General features: G+C 28.9%; 1 protein-coding gene across 1 annotated transcript in view; it reads left to right on the top strand.

Moving 5' to 3' along the window:
* LOC113389405 overlaps positions 1–24,803 on the top strand; it is a gene marked incomplete in the record, with an annotated part of 586,125 nt that overhangs the window by 383,215 nt on the left and 178,107 nt on the right. Inside the window, 1 exon segment of the mRNA XM_026626441.1 lies at positions 2,137–2,299. Coding sequence (XP_026482226.1) covers positions 2,137–2,299 — 163 coding nt within the window.

The raw sequence follows: 24,803 nt of genomic DNA, 5'->3' as shown, positions 1-24,803 counted from the left end.
TTAGCGGAATTGATGCTTTTCAAATGGATGTGCATTATTTAGAATTGTTCAGGATTTTTAGCGATAAAATTGATAAACATTTTGCACTTATCTTTAATAAACAGCTATTTTTAGCAAGCGTTGACAAGTGCCAAATTTTGGCGCGCATTCACATTAACATACACACGTACTTGCTTATTATGTAACAAACTTGCAAAGCATTTTTTGCAAGTTTATGTATTTTTATTGATCAGTTAGTTGCAAATTTAGTATGTAAATTTAATTGATTTTAATAAACTTCTAAAATGTTCTTGCTTTTTAACTTCCCAAAGCAGAAATGTATATTTGTCAGAAAGTACTACTCACTCATTTTGTTTGATATTTATAAAGCAAATTCGAATTAACTAGTGATGTTGGCATCGTGTCTTGAGGCCAATTATTAGAACTTCCCGTACCGAATTAAAATTAAAAAAAGTCGACTTATTTTCGATATCCAAAAAAGTTTTATTTTGGAAATAAAAAAAATTTAAAAAAAAATATTTTCTCAAAAGCAAACGTTTTGTCAGCACTAGCAGAAAGTTATGAATCATTCAAATCGGATGCTTGATTCTCTCAAAAGCTGCCATTTTTTACATTTTGTTCGGTATCTTCAAAACGGTTGGATCTGCCCTTACCAAAAACTAATCACCACTAAATAGTGATCGCAATGATTTTTAGTAGTATTAATCTGGCTTTTGAAAGCAAATAGATACTTCTATAAATCAATTAATTCTGCAGATGAAATCATAAATGAAAGTATTTTTAATTTTTTAATTTTTTAATTTATTTTCTAAATAAAATATTCAAAATATATCAATAATAATGCATTATGATCAGAACTAATTGGGCGTTCTATAACTTACGGTTGAATACGGCAGCATAAAATTTCTTTACAATTAAAAAAAGGTGTTGAATCTGTTGGCAAAAAGGGACAGATGACAAAGATTTAAAAATATTAAGAAAGAGATTTTTAAATTATGAGTTTTTATAAAATTACTGAGTCAAATATCCACCCTATTCTACTGAAGACTTGCACGTATTAGTAGAATATGCATGAAGTCAAACTAATATTATTTTAACATTTCTGCTAGGTTAATCATTAGCTATTGACAGTATAAAAACTTTAAACAAATTTTCATTTTAATATCGATATAGCTTTTTTGACAATTTTTTGACCTCCAACACATTGAGAGCCAACATGAGGAAAATATGATTTATCAAAATAAAATAGGTGCCTGAAAAACATTCTCTTACGTGAAAACATGTTTATACCATGGGAATCTGATAACGTAACAAAACCTCGTTATCCTAGAATAGGCTCATTAGATTTTTTTTATTTATTCATATCTCAGTCGGACAGAGGTGTCTGATATGGGAGATTATGAAACAATTTTTATTTTATATATACATATTATTTGTCTATTTTATTATACAATAATATAATATATATATATATATATATATATATATATATATATATATATATAATTAAAATATCTTTAAGTATCTATTCAATTTTTTTCAAGATCTGTAAGTATTTAAGACTGCATGATATCAGTCCGTTTCATACGGGTATTCAACCTGAAACCTTGTGGTTGCAAAAGCTCATACCACAATAAAAGTAATTGTAGTAAAACTTCATTATGACATTTACGCTAGCTCCTTTTCTATTAATTTCTATGTATTCCTGTCAAATTAACTCGCTCGGTAGCGAAATTGCGAAACTCATCTCATATCCAGGTGTATATTACAGAAATGTGTGGAATTTAATTAGAAATATAACCTAATGAGTTAGTTATCAATCCGATATTGGCTATAGAGCTAAATAATTCTATTCGACTATTGTCGTCCTGATCAACGTAACTATTATTGGATTTGTGGGATGTAATCACAAAATCGAATTTAATATGGTTGATTATGATTAGAGTAACTAGTTTCTGTAATACAGTAGAGGTACACAAAAGAAATTAGGTTGAAAGCTGATAATAAAGCCATATTATCGCCATATTTTTTATTATTCTGATGTATGATGTTTATTGTATTTGTTTCCTATGAGTATGTTAGTAGTACGATATGATCTCCAATACATTGTTTTATATGTACTATTTTTAATTTTAGTGGCACCAACAAAGGTGGTACTTGCTGACGAAAATGGGGACACTTTGCCCCATAATAGTGCTTTGGGACCTCTACGAGAAGGTGCCCAATTGCTTCTGTTTTGTGAAGCATTTGATGGTAGACCAGCTCCAAAAATTACTTGGAGACAGGGCGAAAGAAATCTTAAAGGTTAGTGGTAGATATAAGATTGTATGTATGTATGTATATATGTATATATATATATATATATATATATATACTAGGTGACCCGACAGACGTTGTCCTGTACCCATGTCTACAATTCAGAAGTTCTGTTTTTTACACTACAGTTTATACAGAAATGTATATACATTTATATGGGTGATTTTAAATGTACAACTGCTTTTAATAAAATGAGGCTCAAAACCCACACTTAGCTCTTTAATTGCACTGTAAAATTGAAATCAGCCACGTGAAATTGCAGTCTTTTAAACAGTACAGTATTAACAATTTTAGAAAGAATTAACGAAAGAATTAAAGAATATTAATATTAAAGAATTAATTAACATATACTATCCGCGGTAATGGTACAATATCACCTTGGGTTATTTTGTCCAAAATAATAGCTTCAGTAATGTTGCCTATATTTTTCATTGCCTACCGTACCGTATCGTATTTTAACGGGCTTTTAGTAATTATAATATCTAAATTACATTTTACTCACAAATAATTCAATATACATTATTACTTAAGTTCATATTTGAAGCGAATTAAATTGTCAAGTCCTGTTCGCATGTGCACTATTCAATCTACGATCAACTAAATTAGTGCAGTAAATGGACATGAAAAAAGAGTGAACATGTGAATTTTTTCACTGTGCTCCAATTTGCATGATATTTTGGAAAAAGGCTTATCTCTTTACATTTAACCTCCGAAGTAAAAATAATTAGCATTCCGTCTCCACCCTCCGGGAAGGTTATTGTAACTGCATTTATTGAATTATTACTATTTTTTTTATTTATTTATTTGGCCTTCGACCGTTTGGTCATTTTATAATTACTCTTTGTATTCTGATTTTTTTCAGAACTTGTAATATATTATTTTGAAGATAGTTAAAATGGCTACAACTTTCTTTATCATAAATGTTACTGTAACTTCTTTTATTTTGAAACGGCAAACAGTTAAAGAGCTAAATAGAACCTCTATCAATCTTGAGAATCATAACTCTATCAATGTTTGTAAAACAGAAAAAACTTAAAGAGCAATAATTAGTCAGAAAAAGACTTTAAATTTTTATTCATATACCTGTATACGTATCTTTTATTTTTTCTGAGATATAATAAAAATTTGTTGATTTAAAAAAAAAAATCATAAAATTGTGAGTTCTTTGTAAATCGTTTGTACTAAAGTTGTGCTATGTACTAGAATCCATCTATCCAGGATCAATTGCCCCAATATAATTATGGATGGAACACGATTAATTTTGATTTTGGTAGAAATGGCACTCACAAAACTATTTGATTTAAATGAAAAATATATTGTATGCGCCAAATGAAAAACTTCATCAAATTAAAAAAACTAGAATCTATTTTTAGACTAACATATATCCAAATGTCATCATTTAAAGTAACTCTTTGCAATTAAATGACCACCACGTAAAAATATTGATATTGACATCATGAATTAAAAACACATTTTGGCATACTCATTTAATCTATTATATTATATTTAAAATAAATCTGTTTCAATTACTCGACTTCAAAAAAAGAAACTATTAAGTTCGGCGTTGAAATATTAAATTTGCACAAAGTTCGAGTAATTTACTTTGTTCGTCGGGGTATTCTCCCGCAAGTCAAAGGTTTCATTATAAACTGTTCCGATAGTTTAAACGGAAGGAAGGAAGCATTATATTATGCGAGCTTCATTATTAAAAGTTCTTTACGCTATAATTAATAATTATTCAATGCAATAGAATATTTTGGAGAGGAAAGGATAGATCATTCATTACCTTGATGATCAATCTTGGTTAAAGGTATTGTTATAAAATAATTGCTAATACTAAATAGTACGATTGATAAGGTGGGTTTCGAGACCTCAATTCTGCGTTAATACAGCAGATAACATAGCGTTGCTATGGCCCTTATCAAAAAAAGGAATTGTTTTGTCAACACAAGCAGAAAGTTTTTTGAATCATTCAAATCGAATGCTTAGTTCTCTAAAAAACTGCCATTTGTTGTACATTTAGCTCTGTATCTTCAAAACGGCTGGACCTGCCTTTGTCAAAAACTAACCGCCACTTATCCGTATCATTACAAATTGAATGTTTTTTTGATCATTCCAATCGGATGCTCCGTTCTCTCAAAATCTCGATTTCTGTTTTCTGCACTGTTTGCTCCTCATCGCCGTAACGGCTAGACCTGCCTTTGCCAAAACCTAATCAACATATCTCCTATCAGTAGGAATCCAATAATTTTTGAACCATTTAAATCGTTTGATCCGTGCGCCCGAAAACGTGGACGAAAAAATGCGGAGATACAAAACACACACGCACACACATTCATTTTTTCTGAGGTATGCCAAAATGATCAGAAACCTTCAAAACGTCGAGAAATGCAAAAAAAATTATTTTTGATTTTTGGCCCATTACTATAACTATCCTAAGGGAAGTGAATTCTTAGTAATTTATACACCTCATCTCTAATTACTCGTTTATTGTCTCCAATAACACTCTCTACAATATTTATCTCTACATATCACTATTTTTCTCTCAATATATAATTTACTCACACAGTATATTCTTTTGTTGTTCTATTAATATGTGATGCTATTTTCGTGAACAAATCCAAGAAAAAAAGGATTTTACAGGGACTTCTTATTAACTTTGTTTATAAATATGTTTTGTTATATATTGTTATATTTTATTCGTTAGCTTTGTTTAAATGATTATTTTTAATCTATATTTAAATGAGAGTCTGCACTCTCAGGGACGGTTGTGACACTCGCTCTTTTCTTATATGATTTGATTTTATGACTAATTCATTGTTTTTAAGAACTCTACTTCAGTATTTCCATGTAGACAAATTTTATGTTACCATTTAATTTACTTTTCTCCTAGCTAACTGGTAAATTAAAAAAAAAGTTGTCATTCCCATCTTTACTAATATATAATTAGTAATAATTTTAGTTTAAATCATATGTTATTTAATTTATTCATTAGTTATTCCCGAATCTGCACGACGGAACTTTACTCTCCTTGAATTTTAATATCCGTTTTTCAGAAATATTCTTTGGAAGTGTGATCGTAACAAATCTACAGAAAAACCTCCTGTATCTATTTTTAAAAATTGCATATTGCACGTCTAACTTCGAATTTCAAAAATAACACGTCGCAAACAATAGTTTCTGCTGACCAAATCAAATGAAACATCATACACAGGAGGCTATTGAGAATGCAAAAATAAATTTTCAAATATTTTCTGTTCCGCACACGAGCAGAAATTAAAACAACGAATGTTTGTACAATCAATTGTTTCTACGATGTTTTATTCGTGAGAGACGACTGATGAAATAATGAAAATATCGCAGGATGTGTACTTTCTGCTATTTTCGAATCAATGGAACGATAATATTGGAGAATGGAAATTTATACAGAAGCATTCGGTAATTATATTTGAGCCACAGTAATTGTGCTGGATTTAGAAACATGGAATTAAATGGAACACTGGATGAAGTATTTATTTTGAGACATCTATTTTCTTAATGCCAGTAAAATAATTTATAAATTGAGTGAGAATTATGTGTACGACTCAGGAGGAAAATTTCAAAATATAGAGAAGATAGAACCACAGAATCTTTATAACAAAATTATATAACATTTTGTATTTCTTACTTCCCTATGTTACAGCAAGACAATCGACGATGAGTTCATCAAATTTCAAAAATATGTGTTTATTTGTGCATGTGAGCAGATTTTTCGATTTTTCATCCAGGTTTTCTCAAAAACGGTTAGACCGATTCCAAAACTTCAAAAGTCACTCGATGTATTCCAATTAGAACGCTCGTTGATTAGTTTTGCACAATGATCGACCAAGCCGTTTCTTTGTAATTAGCAAAGAAGTAAAATACTTTTTGTCTACAATTTAGCTAACAATCTTGAATCAATTTAAAAAATTCAAAATCTTTTCGAAAAATGTTGGTTGGATATCGTGCTTATAAGTTCTGAAAAATCGGGCTGACTGTTTTTAATTGATTGTTAAACATTTTATTTTTATAGATTTTTTTTTAAATCTACACTGGATTATAATAAATATTTTTGATAACAAAGCAAAAGCTTTCTTAAAAATAATTTATTAACTTCCCGAAAGAGAAATTTGTTTTCATAAAAAAATTCGATTCGCTAATTTTATGTTTTCTCGACGTTTCGAGCCATTCTGAGTCGAATGCGACTAAATTTGAAAGAAGTATGTGTATGTGAACAAATTTTTTGCCGTAAATCGACGTTTTCTCAAAAACGGCTGAACCGATTTCAAAAATTTAAAAGCCATTAGACGCTCGCCAGAGACGATCAGTCGAGCCGTTTCTTTGTAAATTGCAGAAAAGTGAAAAAAAATTGTCCACGTTTTAGCTCGCAATTCTGAATCGATTTTAAAAATTCAAAAACCGTTCGAAAAATATTAGTTAAGAATCGTGCTGATTACTTTTCAGTAGAGATCGGCCGGGCCGCTTTCTTGTAATAAAGCGTTACAAATAATTGTTTTCGACGATTTTTATTATTAATTTTTTGACGGTAGATACCATAGTCTTATAGATCATACTAAAATATCACGGTCCTACGACAAGTCGTTTAATTTTAAAAGTTCATCAAAGTTTGCAAAAATTAGTATCGTTTTTTTTTTTGGCATTTGTCAAAATTATACCATTCAATGACTTTTGCTCAAAAACGCCTGAACTGATTTCAGAAATTTAAAAGCTATTTGATGTATCTCAATAAGGACTATCGTTTGTCAGTTTTGTGCGACAATCGGCCGAACCGTTTCTTTAAAATTTGAAAAAAAGTGTTAAACTTTTTGTCCACATTTGAGCTCATACTACCGAATCGATTTAAAAAAATCAAAAACTGTTCAAAAGATATTAGTTGGGAATGATACTGATTAGTTTTAGGTGGAAATCTACTAAGCAGTTTTCTTGTAATTAACTGTTGAAAAGAAAATTTAAGCCGATTTTTATGGAACTTTTTTTGGCGATATATATCATGGTCTTATAGAACTCACTGAAATATTACGGCAAGTAGTTAAATTTTAAAAATTTATCAAAATGAGTAGTTTTTTGACGTTTGTTAAAAATAAAATTAGACTATTTACTTGGTATAACGATAGAGTACTTGGTCTTAATGAACACACTAAACCATTAAAGTCCTATGGAAACTGGTTCACTTATAAAAATTATTGATTTGTAAAAATTTCCTTTCAGAAAATACTCCGAGTGTTTGTTCGTTTTCAATGATGTGTGATCCACTTTAAATCACTCATAAATTAATTTATTTTTTATTGATTAAGTCGATTATTTACACATATCGGGAAGTTCATGTAACTTGCCTCAAGACAAAATACCTATGATTTTTATTATGGAACACATGTATATATTTTAGAATTCAAACACTAGCTTTAGGATTATCATAAGCAAAAAGTGCATTTTCATGTTACTTCAAACATTCATGATTTCTATCTCTATTTTTGCAATTACAACGCATAATGAATTATTCCTCTAATAGACAATTTTCACTAAAACCATTCTATATTTGATTCCGTCTGCCTATTTCGGGAACGTATTTTTATTATATATATTTCGATTCTATATGTTTTCATCTATTTCCAGAAAATAGAGAAAATAGACATAACATAAATGCCTAACTGCGATTTGGCTTCGGAAAGTCACGGCGTCAGATTTCGTCTGATTGATGTGTGAATTATATATGGGGATGGTCCAAAATACGGTTTTTAGCACGTGCCTCTATTAATAGAACGACTATTTCGATGTTAGACTCAGAAAATTGCTAGAATATACAATTATATATATATATATATATATATATATATATATATATGTATATATATATATATATATATATATATAAATATATATGTATATATATATATATAAACTAAAATATACATATAGTTTTTGACACATCAATCACGGTTTTATATATCGGCGTGGGACACAGTCAAAACAGTCTGCAATATTATTATTCTGTTCATGTGACTTTATGAGAAATTAAAACAGCAAGTTTTTGTTATTTTTTTCATATTAGTAGGTGCAAGTTTCATTTTGCCTTAAGGCAAGTTGCATAAACCTTTTTAATAAAAATGCGCAATAATTGTCTTAACAAAATATATGGATATGGTCTAATAACATGGATAGTACTGTCCTAGGTCCGTAAACTGAGTCAAACTGCAACTCTATTCAGAAAAGAATAGTGTGAAACTTATTTTCGATCTATATTTTCAAGTGAATGGACATCGCTGCTGCTCGATGTCGGGTTACCCATGACAAGATTTAAACTCACGACTCCAAAAATTCATTTTTTTTAAAAACTAATGAATTTTGAAACTTCACTAACGCATGAAAATTTATTTGAAGAAACATTTACCATGCAACACTAATTAAAAAATAGTTTCATATAATTTATTTTAGTGATACGTCTCTCAACTTCTATCTATGTAATAATTTATAACGTCAATAACTTCATTTTTATACTGATAAACTGACTAAAAAACTTATACACATATATAACTTAATGTTTTTTCGACTTCTGTCAAAGAGTAAAGATGAAGTACTACTCTTATTAATACTAAAATAAATTGATTTACTAATGGTGAATGGCATCGTGTGTTAAGGCAAATTGCTGGAACTTCCCGTACCGTAACGAAATGTCCGAGAAATTTAAAATGTTTTCATATAGATTATTATAAAAACTGTAACATTATCTAATATTCATAAGAATTATATAAACTGAATTACAAAGTTAAAATTATTTATTTAAAGTATATAAGTGAGCTTTAGAACTTTAGACAGAATCAAAATTAAAATCTCAATTATTTTCGATATACAAAAAAAATTCTGAGAAAAAAAATGTAATATTTTTTTTCCAAAAGCAATTATTTTGTCAAAACAAGCAAAAACTTGTTTGAATCGTTCAAATCGGATGCTTAGTTCTCTCAAAAACTGCCATTTTTTGCACATTTAGCTCCGTATATTCCAAACAGTTAGACCTGCTCCTGCCAAAATTTAATCACCACTTTTACGCATCGTTACCATTTGAATGTGTTTTGTATCATTCAAATCGAGTACTCTGTTCTCTAAAACAGAATTACCGTTTTTGACACTTTTTGCCTCATATCTCCGAAACGGCTAAACCTGTCTCCACCAAAAAGTAATTAGAACGTCTCTCTATCAATATGAATCGAATGTTTTTGAACCATTCAAATCGGTTGATCCGTGCGCCCGAAAACGTGAACGAAAAATTGTATCCAAACAAACATACACACACACACACATACGTCCATTTTTTCAAGATATGCCAAAATGTTCAGAAACCTTTAAAACGTAAAGACATGCAAAAATTTTCATTTTCAATTTTTTTGCGATTACTATAACTTTTCCTACGGGAAGTTAATAAGATTATGTACATTTTCTGCAAACAACGTTGTATTCTTTATATAGAATTTTAAGATAATTTTCACTAAACGTGTGTTAAATTAATTATACATAAATAAAATAGAGCTTTGATTTGTTTTGGATATTTAGAATTATATAGTCACTTATTAGTACATAAAAACTTTTGCCAATATAACAAATATTACAATCGTTACACTTTATTTACTAGGTCAAAATCTTGCCTTTTTTTTTCAAAAAAAAATAAATATTTGTAATTTTTTTTCATAACAGGGTGGTCATCATATTTATATAATTTATACATTAATTATAATTTAAATATTTTTATTTTTATAAAACTTTTTATTCTTGAACATGGTATTTCAAAGTTCATTCAATGCGGTTTTTGTATTTCTCGAATAATTTGTGTATTTTACCCCCTGAATATAAGTCAAATCAGAACTCGAAATATTAACTAGTAACAAAATCATAATATTTATAAACTCAGATCAAAAATCGCCGAAACCCCAAAAAGTCGATGTAATCAAAGTTTTTCGACTAAATCCTTTTTGCTGTAAAAATATTTATCTATTTTCAATCCTCTTAATCTGTTGATCAAATCACTTATGTTTAAAACTGTAATATCCCCTCAGAACGAGCTTTCTGAGCTTTCTGAGCTTTCTGAACTTTCTCTACCAAAACCCTCTCGTGGTATAAGAGGAAGAAGAAGAGAGGCGCCGTGTTCTTTATGTGAAAAAGTTCAGCGTGAAATTGACTTGTGAATTGCCATTCCTTTCGATACGATGGCTGAGCAACCACGAACCACCATGGTTGTTTTCCCCTGTACAAGAAAACTTTTATCGGAAAAACGAGTTTTGAGAAGTCCCTGATTGATCAATTATTCGCAGCTTAAATTTATTTAGACCGCAATGAATTCTCAATTTCAACTTTCTGCAAGTACAAGAATTATTATGAATGCTGGATTTTTAGGAGAAACAAAGACAATACGGTTAGTAGATTATTTTTGTAGGAATTCTGATGGTAATACACTTCATCATTAGAGCATTATATTTAAAACCAGCAAAGAGGTAATTATAAAGATTATTAGAAAATAAAATTTTCTCTTAGATTGGTTGTAAGTGGCGTTCTGCCTCAAGACAAGCTGAATGAATGTCTCTACATGTTTAAATAATCTATGTAATCAGAAATCAATGTATTAATTTATGAGTGATTTATAAGTACATCGAGTTGATGTTAAGCTTCATAATGTAAAAAACTATTGAAGATCATTATAAGCTCGGCCAATTGATTTGGCTTTAATTCTGTAGGGTAATGAACTTTCCATAGGGTAAGTTATATTATTCGCAAAAAATTGGAGAACGAAACGACCGATTTGAATGGTTCAAAAAGCATTCAATTCCAATTGATAGGGAGATTGCTGATTCGTTTTTAGCAAAGGCAGGTCCAGCCGTTCCAAAAATACGGGGCAACAAGTGCCAAAAATGGTAACTCAGTTTTTAAGAGAACTGAGCGTCCGATTGTAATAATTCGAAATACATTTTACTTGTATGGTCAAGATGAAGAACTGATTAAATTTTCATGAAGGCAATTCTAGCGGTTACTGAGATCTAGTGAAAAAAGTAAAAATGCCAACATTTGCCACATCAAATTATCAGATATTTTATAGTGATTTTAACAATAAGTATAAATTTTGTTCACATTTCTATGGGTTCCGTACCAATGTTTATCAGTTAGACGGCACCGAGGCGCTTACGCGCTTCGATAATTTGTCTCTATGATGTTAAAGCAGTACGATTGCTTTGAAAAAAAATCACAATTTCCAAAATATTTCAAAATTAAGAAAACATTTCTTTTCAAAAAAGTTTTCTTCTTTTTCCGATAAAATAAATTTTTGTTTTTATAGATTCTCAAAAATCTACTTTCTTCAATGTAAAATTTTTACAAAAATGTTAACATTTTAAAAAAAAAATTTTTGGTACGGGAAGTTCCAGCAATTTGTCTTAAGGCACGATGCCATACATCACTAGTTTTTATTACAATCAAACCACTTTTCTTAGGACTATAATATTTTAGTATGTACATTAAGACCAGACACTATCTCCATATAAAGATTTATGGAAATCGCCCAAAAACTTCTTATTAAAACCAGCTATGCAGAAGAGACCAGACTGATCCTTGTCAAAGACAAATCAGCACGATTTCCAAGTGATGCCTTACGAATAGTTTTTGGATTTGTAAAATCGATTCAGCATTTGTGGCTAAAACATACACGAATAATTTTGCAATTTTCTGCTAATTTCAAAGCCGATTGTATAAAAAAACAAACTATGTTTAATAAAAGGTAGTTCTGTCAAACATAAACTATGTTTATGAAATGTCTTTGAAATTCTTGATATCGGTTCAAGCCGTTTAAAAGAATACGTTTATGAAAAGTCTAATTTTGTCTTAAGTCAAAAACGCGTTGCTCTTTTTTTTAAACTTTGGTGATTTTTTGCGAACTCTGCTGATGAATATTTTACCAGATCAAGGTTATATACATTGTATCTTAGTAAAAAATGTACTCATAATATTTATATGTTGCATCAATTGATTATGAAGCTACTTTTTTGTAACATTACTTTAAAATTAAAAATAGACATTGGGTCTATTTGGCTATCCCAATGTCACCTCGCCAATGGAGTAAAAATGGACACATAAATAAAGTAAAAAAACACATTTTTATGAAACTGGAATTTTTATTGGACATAGTCAGATAGTTGTTTGTTTGATACGTGTTATGTGTTATAATGTAGTTCATTTGATTTAGACAATATATTTACTTAAAGACAAATTGAACGTTTGTGCTCCCGACTTACTATAATATTAAATTTGTGATAGTTAAAATGATTCATTTTACTTTGAAAACTATACGTCTACAATCGAATAGTCTTACATATAAAATCACTCTTAAACGCGTTATAATCGAAAAGCAAAACTTTTTTAAAAAACTTCTCCGCTTCTTTTTTCTTTTATATATGTATAAAAGACACTTTCCGGTGGAGGATAAGTGTGTAAGTAATATACATAAAAGCTCCGGGAAAGTTGAACAGCCGCTTTTCCGAGTTTTATTTGATGGCCATTTGATGTATTCACGATATCGGATAAAAACTTCTGTTTATGAAGCATTATAAACACGACGAGACAGATATAGAAGTTTGTGGAATGAATTCGTGTGATTTTTTGCGATTTTTATTATATATAGTCTGAGAACTTTTATTAACATTGTGGTAAAATTATTAACTTAGTTATAGTAATCACAAAAAATTCTAAAATGAAAATTTTCATATATCTTTACTTTTCAAAGGTTTCTGAACATTTTGGCATACTTTAGAAAAAATGGATGCATGCGTGTGTGTATGTGTGTGCTTGTGTATATGTTGTGCGGGTACAAATTTTCGTCGACAATTTTGTGAACACGGATCAACTGAATTGAATAATTCAAAAAACATTTAATTTCTATTGATAAGGAGACGTCCTATTAGTTTTTTGCAGAGGCAGGTCTAGCCGTTTCGAAGGTACGGGGCAAAAAGTGCCAAAAACGGTAACTTACTTTTTAAGAGAACGCAGCGTCCGATTTGAATAGTTTTACTACTGAAACACTACAAGAAAACATTTTACTTGTACTGACGAAATAAAGAACTGATTAAATTTTCAAGAAGGCAGGTCTAGCGGTTTCGGAGATCTAGTGAAAAGAGTAAAAAAAAATCCATTCGGCGGTCAAATATGATCATTAGACATAATCTAAAAATCATGAAATTTGTATACTTTAAATATTTGGAATTATATTTAGAATTATATTTGGAATTTTGGATGTTTTGAATACTCTAAAATTGCAACCAATAATTTATACGCAAAGGCGAATACTCGTCAGTACACAAAACTCTGCTATTTCTCGATGACAATTATACTCGTCAATCACAGTCAACTGATTAATTGATTATTTTACATAAGCATTCACAATATATAATACAGTCAACATGATGCTTTACATAAAAACACACATATCAAGTGTATATCGAAAAACATGAATCCATCAACCTCATCCCAGATAAAATAAAAGGCGACATGAATAATGATGACACGAAGTAATTCGATATGAAACCACTCAAAATCTCTAATTTCGCAGGGTTTTATAATATATTTTATAAAATATATACCTTTTTACGTAACAGGAGGCACGGTCAACAAATATGTTAATGGTGTATTATTCCTTCGCCCGTCTGTCAAACAGAAAAGCCGTATCGATTACATGTCGGGTGCTTATTAGATGAAAATTTATACACCCATATATATATATATATATATATATATATATATATATATATATATATACATGGTCTGTTCAAAAAGTACCCGGAATTACTAATAATTAAATTTCGCGGGTCTGGAGTGTCTGATTGTCAAAATTTTTTTTTTATTGTGTTGGTATACATGCCCCTAAAGTATGATGAAATTTTCAGCTATATTCACTGTTTACTTTGTCTGTGGTAGTCGCTAAGGTTCGACGTGTTTTTCTGAGCTCGGCGATTTTTACAATGGAAGAATTGAAAAAGTCAAAGAATTTGTATTAAATTTTGCGTAAAAAATGAAATAAAGTGTTGCAAAGTGCAAAAATTCACCAGATATGGCTCCGTGTGACTTTTTCCTATTCCCAAAGTTGAAGAGACCCATGAAAGGACGGCGGTTTTCCTCGATTGAAGAAAATCGCCGAGAGTGCTCAAGGACATATCAAAAAGTGAATATCAAGGGTGCTTCGAAAATTGGAAAAAACGCTGGCATAAGTGTATTATATCTGGGGGGACTACTTTGAAGGGGACCACATTAATGTAGACGAATAAATAAATATTTTTTTGAAAAAACGAAAATTACGAAAACTTTTTGAACAGACCTCGTATATATATATATATATATATATATATATATATATATATATATATATGTATATATACCACCTACTAGTTCAGAACGTACATCCAATATTATATACAAAAATATTATATACAAAATAAATTGCAATAACTGTCATTCTACTTATGTGGGAGAAACTGGACTAAATTTGATAATTTGATAAAAAAAACTTAAACAACACGACAATAATTTTATGTAATATAATATAAAATTTCGAGTTCTCGTTCAACTTTTAAAATGCCAGGTTTACTTTACGACGAACGGATACCTATTCAAAGACGGTTTGCAGAATCGTGCTTCATTATCATGGATAAAAACAGTATTAACAAAAGGCATGATACCTGCTTATTCTGCAAAAATTATATTAGGTTGTCAAATATCTCCCTTCCGCTTTTTTGCAATTGGTTTATAATACAAAAAGGCGGAAGGGAGATATTTGACAACCTAATATATATATATATATATATATATATATATATATATATATAAACTGGAAACCAACCAACAACTTTTCTATGCCCTGTCATGTGAAAAATAGTCAATCCTTATTAACTGATTTAATATTAATTAATTATTAATATTAGTTAATTTAATACTAATGCAAATCAGTTAATAATATTAAATATTGGCTAAAATTTATTGATAGTTGTAACAGTCATATTAATTTAAAACAATGTGTATAACATTTAAATAAATTCAATTAAAAATTAAAAATTTTATATCAAATTTAATTGAAAGTGAGATCGAGCTGAATGTTACATTTGCCAATAACATTACGATTTTAGCAAGTAATAACAATTCTATTGCAACTTCAAACATTCTGCAAAACCATCTAAGTGCAATATAATCTCCGAGTAAAAGATGAAGTACCAAAACTAACTATAGGAAGTCATTCGATATTACTTTCGCACTATATAAATCTATTTGTGAAGGAGTTTAGTTCAATGAAATACCGATTTCGATGACAAACTTTGTGAACTATCTATTTGAGCGTTCAGAATAATAAGGAAATCACATACTTCTGTTAAACTTGAGCAAATTAAGTTCAAATCTTAAACTAGCATCACATCAATATAAAAACACAATTTATTTTTTCACGCCTCCCATTTTTCCAATTGAACAAATATTTTCTGATGCACACAAACAGTGCATTGTTTATAAATGGTTTGGATATATATATATATATATATATATATATATATGCATATTATTTTCCTATAACAATCACTCTATTCAAGAAAAATCTTGTCTTTCATACTTATTTAAAAAGATATCACTATTTCAACCCCATCGCTTATCTTATGTACATATAGCAAGAGTTCAAAAAACACTCACAATATCCGATAGAAAAATAAACAAAAATCGAGAAAAAGCGATTGATAGCAAAAACTACAAACAGATTCTGTCATCGAAGAGTTTGTAAGCAAACAATCAAACAAATGGAGAAGAAGTGTCACTCCAGTATAGAGTTACCTGAATATATCGCATTACAACAGGATTTACTACGTTTTATCGCACCCAGGGTGAAGGATTTTGTTATGGAAAATATAAATAAATACTGGAAAAATATTATGGAACAATGTTATATTGAATTTCTTTAGAGGAATGCGTATAGTAATGCGAGAGAGAAAATTACTAGTACTGTAAATGTGCACTCATTTTCAAATGAGTGAAAAACCATGAAAAGTCAAGGATATCGATGACCTTTTAGATTGAAGTGAAAAATAAATGTTAATATTTTCGACACATTTTGATTTTGAACCATGGACATATATCTATGACTTTTTGACATGTTTGAGTAAAAAACCATAAACATATATATCCATGACTTTTTGAAATTATTCAGCTTTATTCAGTTTAAAGCGTGAATGTATTATTTTTGATGGCAGTAATTTTTTTTTTTTTTTTTTTTAATTTTATTTTCAATAGCAATCAGAATACGTGACAATTCTATGAGCTATTTGGCTTATGTCATTCACTCGCACACATACACACACACTTTCAAACACGCATATAAGTTTATCTGATAAATATTACATTCATATTTAGAGAATCACTTCAATAAGTGATTCTACTATTCTGTTCACATAAAGTTCAAGTATAATAAATATGCTCAAGCAAAATTACGTCAAATAAAATTTAGACAAACAATTAGGAAATGCAAGTTTCTCTTTACGTTATATAGTGTATAATATATCAATATGTAGGTATTTATGTGATGTATATGTATTTCACATTTATATAATATATTCAGGAGTATGTATGCACCTATCCATCCAGCTGAGATAGTACCTCCCTCTGAATAGTATCGCCGAAGTACATAGAATAGCAATAGATAGACTAACTCTTGCAAACACTATCATATTTCTCTTACGTGGTATATTAGGGGCATGGGTGAACAACCTTTTGACTAAATATTGTCTTAAGTAGTTGATTTATACAGCAACATAAATCAATCAAATTGTTGAGTTCAGTTGCAATAATAACTAGTGGGGTGGGTGGCATCGTGCCTTAAGGCAAATTGCTGGAACTTCCCGTACCGTAACGAAATGTTCGAGGAATATTGAATGTTTTCAAATAGATTATTATAAATATTGTAACATTGTCTAATATTTATAAGAATTATATAAACTAAATTGCAGAGTTGAAATTATTTGTTTAAAGTATATTAGAACTATAGTCAGAATTAAAAATAAAATCTGAATTATTTCCGATATACAAGAAATTAAAAAAAAAAAAAAAAAAAAATTGAAACAATTTTTTTTTTCAAAATCAATTATTTTTTTAAGACAAGCAGAAAGTTCTTTGAATCAATTGAATCTGACGCTTAGTTCTCTCAAAAATTGCAATATTTTGTACATTTAGCTCTGTATCTCCGAAATGGCTGGGCCTACCTTTGCGAAAAACTAATAACCCCTTCTCCCAATCATTACTAATTGAATGTTTTTAGATCATTTAAATCGGATGCTCCGTTCTCTCAAAAACTCGATTTCTATTTTCTGCACTCTTTGCTCGGTATCTCCGAAACGGGTGGACCTGCCTTTGTCAAAAACTAATCAGCTCTTCTCCCTATCAATAGGAATCGAATGTTTTCTGAACCATTCAAATCGGTTGATCCGTACGCCTGAAAACGTGGGAGAAAATTTGTATCCATACATACATACACACACACACACACATCCATTTTTTCTGAAGTATGCCAAAATGTTCAGAAACCTTCAAAACGTCGAGAAATGCAAAAAAATTCAATTCCGATTTTCGGCCCATTACAATAACTTACCCTACGGGAAGTTAAAAACTCACTCTAATGTTACGAAAAGTGCTTTTAAGTCTAATATTATAATTATGTTTAGCAGTTGGCATTTATTTTGCTAAAAATATTTAGAAACATGAAATGCTTCATCGTAAAAAAATGTGTTAACTTTGTTTGTCTCTATTAATACACCACATCTCTAATTACTCGTTTATTGTCTTTAATCACACTCTCTACAATATTCATATCTATATGTCACTATGTAGTAACATATTGAAACTAATATAGTGGTAGTATATAATCTATTCACACATTTTCTTTATTCTTAATACATAGCCCACAGAATAGTCCAATAGAACTTTAAAATACAATTATTATACATATAATATTGATAATATTATATATTATTTTTATTTTATTCTATCCATTTGTCATGCAAATAGCATAGCTAACAGTTGTTTGAATTCAAATTTATGACGACTTTTTTGAAAATGTTTTATTTCTTTTAATCTGTGAAAAAAAATAAACGTAGTATCAAGAAAAGAATAACTATAAAATTAATTTTAAACTAGACAAATCTTGGAACTAGGTGAAATTTGTGGTGCTTTTTTCACACCATGGATTTGATAGTAAGCTTTTTGGCAGTTACAAAAACAGAAGTAACTCACATAATAATATGCTTTATATCATTATTTGTGCTTTTTTTCTCATGTTTACTTTATATTATCTTTTATCTTAATGTGAATGTTTAAAATTTTATTTAGAAAATTACGAAGAATTAAACTAGTGTCAATTTAATTTACTTCATATCAATGTAAGCATTACAGTCAATATCACATTTCAAATAAATAGAAAAATAACTGGATTTGTTGACTAAATTATTAAATTTTTTAAATGATTTGAAAAGAATAATATTTAAAAAATCCAAGTACTACAATCAATTTTCTATAATTATTTTTCCATCAATTTTATGAAAAAAAGGAATCTGTCGTGGTATAATGGGTGGTAAGGTCTAAACAAAGTAGTACATTGTATCGGCCAGCTCGATAACAAGCAAAATGGTATCAAATTCACACTCGAGGTTATAAATCTCAAATTTAATCTCTAGTGAAAATCGCCTCTCGTAGATCTTTCTGCAATATATTAAATATACCCCAACACCATTAGATATACATATAAAAATATAGTCTACTCGTAAAAAATAACAGCTGGGTTGCCCTTACGTGAAAAAAATACCAGGTGAGATTCCACTGCAAGGAATCTTGATAGTAAATCTATAAAATCAAAGTTATTTAATATTAAATTTAATTTTTATCTCCGCAAATATAAACTATACTTTGAAAAGCTTTCTTACTCTTATTTAGCTGCTATTGCTTAATGTAAGATGAAAAAAACTTGCTTCGATTTGCATACTAATCGTATGATTTTGTCTACTTATATGTATCCAGTAGAAAAATAAAACAAAGTATTAATAAATTTTTATAAATTTTCAATAAATATTAGCCTCATATGACTACGGACAGAATTACCCAAATATCGTAAAACTTTCGTAATTTTACTAAGCAAACAATAAGACTTTCTTAAAAATCTATCCTATCATGAAATGATCTATTAAGTTCTAAAGCTCTAAAGCTCTAGTAAAAAAAAAAAAAAAACTTTTTTAAGAGCAATACTAATAGTTTCAGAAATACCTTGAAAGGACTTAACGATTATATTGAATATCTAATAATGAATAAAACTTCTTGAATATTAAGTTCTTAAAGATCTTTGTGCCTTGTACTAAGTTCTAAGATCTTTCTTCGCAAAGTTTATTCTTCTATTAGAAAATTCTAATTGCTACTTTTATTCATTTAATTTTTTCCATGTCTTTTCCAGAAAAGGCTTCAAAGCAAAAAATAAAATTTTCTTGAAAATATATTCTATCATGAAATGATCTATTAAATGTTGAAGCTCTAGCAAAAATATGATTTTTCTAAGAGCAGCAATAATAGAAAAATGGTTGTGTTAAATATCTAATAATAAATAAAAGATCTCAAATATTAAAATCTTTTCTTTGTTAAGACTTGAACAAGCTTCTAAGGAATAAATAAAATTTTCTTGAAAATATATCTTATCTTGAAATAATCTATCAGAGTTTTAAAGCTTTAGCAAATAATATGATTTTTCTAAGAGCAACACTAATAGAAAAATTAGAATACCTTTAAAAAAGACCTAATGGTTGTGTTAAATATCTAATGATAATTAAAAGTTTTCTGATATTAAGTTCTTAAATATCTTAATGCCTTGTACTTTCTTCTAAGGCCTTTTTTTCTCAAAAGAAAAAGTTCATGCTTTCACCAGAAAATTCAAATTGCTCATTTCATGTTTTTTCCAAATTTTAGTTCATTCTGAATAGCTTCTCACTAAACCAATATTTATTTAATATAAATATTGCTTAATTTTAATTCGTGTTTATTAACTCAACTCTTTACCTGTCGGGAATTTTTGTCAAATTTGCCACAAGTCGTTTCAAATCATTCTGAATCGCTTGGGACCAATACTTTGAAATGTGTATGTAAGTGTACGTGTTTATATGCGAACCGATTTTTGACCTGCATTGTGAGAGACAAATAGTGACGTATAGAGATGAATATTATAGAGAGTGTAATTAGAGACAATAATCGAATTATTGTGTTAATACAGACGACGGCGTTTCCTCAAAAAATATATATTTCGTTCACGTCACAAAAAGACTGAACCAATTTTGAAACTTCAAAAAAGTTGCTTGAAATGCATTTGTGACATGTGTATTTTTTTAAGTTTTGGTAAATTTTTATAAATAAAATTATTTCAATTGTACGTATATGTGACTTTTATATATAATAAATTTCATCAATACTACCCTGCATCTTCCTCATTAATAAAATAATTTTCTGCCATTTTAATATTTTTTTATACAAAACGAGCTGCATTTCATCAACAACATTATATTAGCAAGCCGCCAGCATAAAAGAATGATGTATCTTTTAAAGCAGAAATAAAAAAATCAAATTGAAAACAAACAACCCAAGGGGTATAAACAAGTGCCTGTAATTGTATATACCTACTCGGGGATGAAAAATTGTAGGGGTAGAAATGTAAACAGAACATCTTTTTCAAAAGCTACCACTCCGAGCGATATGGATTGCAACTTGTATCTTGACATTAGATTTTATTTGTGCTTTTTATTGGAGAATTAATTAAGTTCTAATAAAGGGATTTTTGTGGGTTAATCATGGATTTTTGCCTGGACAGCCTGGTGTCAAGTAGCCGTGACATCAGTTTTAATTTGAAAATATGGATTGCAATATACTTTCGAATGAAAATTGCTCTTATAGCCTGACATTGCTGCATCAATAAAAAATAGTGTTACTGAAATTGTAACAATGAATTCATCACATAAAGATGAAACACCTTTTGGGTTGCCTTTAATTATTTTTTACTGCATCAAATAGTTCAAAGCACAAATGTCACCATATTTCTAAACAGTTTTTGTCTGTAATTTCCTTTCTTCTGGCTCTTTTAAATAAATTATTAGCAAGAGATTCGCAAAAATAAAGGTTTTCTTTTTTCTTTTCTTCAGAAAATAAATGGAATACGACAAGGAATAATCGTAAGTGAAGTTATCAACTCGGAACGAACATTTTGGTGTTTGTAAAAATGAAGAAAAACCGTTTCTTATTAAAATTTATTATTTGATATACACAAAGTTTCGGAAAATACAATTTAAATGATGAAATATTCCTTGTTCGTTTACGTTATGAACTTGGAATTTTAAACATTAATTATTAAAATTCTTGTACTTACATATTTGGTAATTAAACCAATATCAAAGTTATTTACTTATTTAATTATCTTAAGAAAGCTCTACTCAATAATAAGGAACGATAATATTATTTCAAGATCTTTCAAAGTTTATGTAAAAAGATTTTTGGCCATACTTGATTAAAAAGTATTTATATACAGGGTGTTTTCCGGATCTTAACGAAGTAATAATATTGACCTCATCTTTCCTGGAAAAAATTAGAAAAAATATCATCTCACGTTGTTTATAAATTATGAGCTTTTAAGTGCAACCTAGTGCTTTGGTGAAATTATGGCCATGTTTCGGTTATTGTGGATAACTTTGATTAATTTTGTTTATTTAAACTTGATAACCGAAACCATGAATAATATAAAAATATAATATGTATAATATGAAAAATAATAACACAATTGCCCCAAGTTTTCAAAAATTAAGATTTTATTAACCACGGTTACTTTATATATTAACCACGGTTATGGTTTCAAAGTTCAAATGAACAAAAAATTAACCACCATTTTCAAAAATGATGAATTAGACAAAACTCTAGATTGCACTAGCTCGTAAATTTGAAACAACTAGAAATATTTTTTTTTTTTTAGGGCAGGTAAGATCTAGGTAATCCCGTATATTACACTGAGTTTTTCCAGTTGTTTACATTAAATTTTTCAAACTTAATTTTGAAAACTTGGCAAATATATTTCTATCTTGTGGCCCTTCACGGTTACAGTTTCAAAGTTTAATGGAACAAAATTAATAAAAATTAACCCCACTATCCGAAAAATTATCATAATCACACCAAAGCTCTAGGTTAGCTGTTGCATTAAAATTGTTCAATTGAATTCTTGAAAACTTGGGGCAAATGAGTTCTTATTTTTTTCACTGTGGTCTTAGAATATATTCACGGTTACGGTTCCAAAGCTTAAATGAAGAAAACTAACAAAAATCAACCACAATATCCAAAAAAAATGTCATAATTACACCCAAGCTCTAGGTCGCACTTAAAAGCTCATAATTATCAAACAACGTGAAAATCGTTTTCATTTTTTTTACAGAATGGGTAAGGTATAGGACACCCTGTATATTAAACTGAGCTTTTTCAGCTGTTACATTAAATTGTTCCATTGAATTCTTGAAAGTTTGTGGCAAATATGTTATCATTTTTTCTTGTGGTCTTGGAAATATTATACGGGTCCAAAGTTATGAAAAATTTATAAAAATTAACCACAATAACCTAAAGATGGTCATAATTTCCGCAAAGCTCTAGGTTGCACTTAAAAGCTCATAATTTCTTAATAACTTGAGATATTCTTTTTATAATTTTTTTCAGAACTGCTAAGATCTGGGTTACTCTGTACATTAAACTGATCTTTTTCAGCAGTTACAATAAAATTGTTCAATTGGATTTTTGAAAACTTGTAGCAAATATGAATTTAAAGTTCTAAGTGCTCATGATCTTCACCCACATGAGAATTTCTAATTTATTATGATCTTAATTGTCAAGATCATGATCTTCAACAACATGAGTATTTTTTTCTAATTTTTTGACCTTAATTGTCAATACTATTAACCCAGTTTGACTTGACTTTAGGGTCTAGGACAACCTGTATACAACACTGAGCTTTCTCAGCTTTTACCATAAGATTGTTCAATTAAAATTTTTAATAACGCGCTTTCTCAATATTCTATATAAAGCAAACATGCCAACATGTTTTCTTACACTGTATATTACATCATTTATTACATTTTTTAACAAATTCTCCGGATATTCGATATTTATATTCGCCTGAGCAAAATCCTCATCGCATTTTGAGCAATGTTTGCGTAATTATGTTAATGGTTATCGAATTACAGAGCCGATGGCTGCCTATATTGTTGTTTTTCCCGATAACAATAATGAATTATAATCAGAACAAATATTGTTCAGCAGTATCGATTTGTTTTTGCTATCGGTTTAATTGTAATTAGATATATGAATTATCCATATTAAAATAATATCGAATTTTGTTTGAACTTTATGCTCGGGCGAACAGAAAATAACACTGGAAAAAATGTATGATTATTCAAATTGCTTTGGGCGGGCAAATAGAATGTATTGTGGAAATCCGGTAATTTGTTGAATTTAGATTTATAAATAAAAAATACAAAACACAAAAAAGTCCAGTTTGACTTTTAGTAATTATACTATGAGTTTAGTGATTATACAAACACCAACTACACCACAACAAATAACATATATCAAACAACTATTTGACTATGTTCAGTATAATTTTAAGCTGTACAAATATGTTATTACTGATTTCTTTTTTTTCAAATTTTTGTCACCTGATTTTTTTTACTTCATAAAAGGGGTTGTATGGAACAGCAAGGGTGCAAACAGACCCAATGTCTTAGTTTTATTTTAAAGGGATTTTAAGAAATAATAGCTACAATTTTCAACCACAAATTATTGATTTTATGGGTACATTTTTTACAGAGATAAACTGTACGTAACCTTAACTTAATATTTCGTCAGAATAACTATTTATTTATTTTACTCCATGTAAAATATAAACTTAATAAACTTTTTTATTTACTAATTTTTATTGTGTACAATTTTGCCAGGGTAAAGGTTGATTTGGACCTTTTTACTCCACACATATGTAAGCTTTTTAGGTTATATAAGAAACTAATAAATCTAACTTAAATATAACAACATACATTACAAAACTATTACATAACGTGTGCCTAATAATTATTCAGGTATTGTGTAACTAAACAGCAGTGCTCAAAACCAAAAAAAAAATTGCGTATCTTGTGACAGCAACGTTACCTAAGTCAAGGCGATATAGACATATCCTTCAAAATAGTATCTATGAAAAATTCTGTACTTCTAATTCCATTTTTGAAATGATGATGATGGTTTTTACTCGCGGATCTTTAAGCTTTATTCGTCAAACTAACATTGTTAATATAAATTATATAATATTGAACAAGTAGACATTCAAATTACAAATCCTTACATATTTAAAATAA

The sequence above is a fragment of the Ctenocephalides felis genome, unplaced genomic scaffold (genome assembly GCF_003426905.1).
Source record: "Ctenocephalides felis isolate EL2017-DRISC unplaced genomic scaffold, ASM342690v1 CF-g0.4_SCAFFOLD_03573, whole genome shotgun sequence".
In the NCBI taxonomy this organism is placed as follows: Eukaryota; Metazoa; Arthropoda; class Insecta; order Siphonaptera; family Pulicidae; genus Ctenocephalides; species Ctenocephalides felis.
Note: the sequence above shows the minus strand (reverse complement) of the source record. Positions and strands in the feature narration are given on the sequence as shown.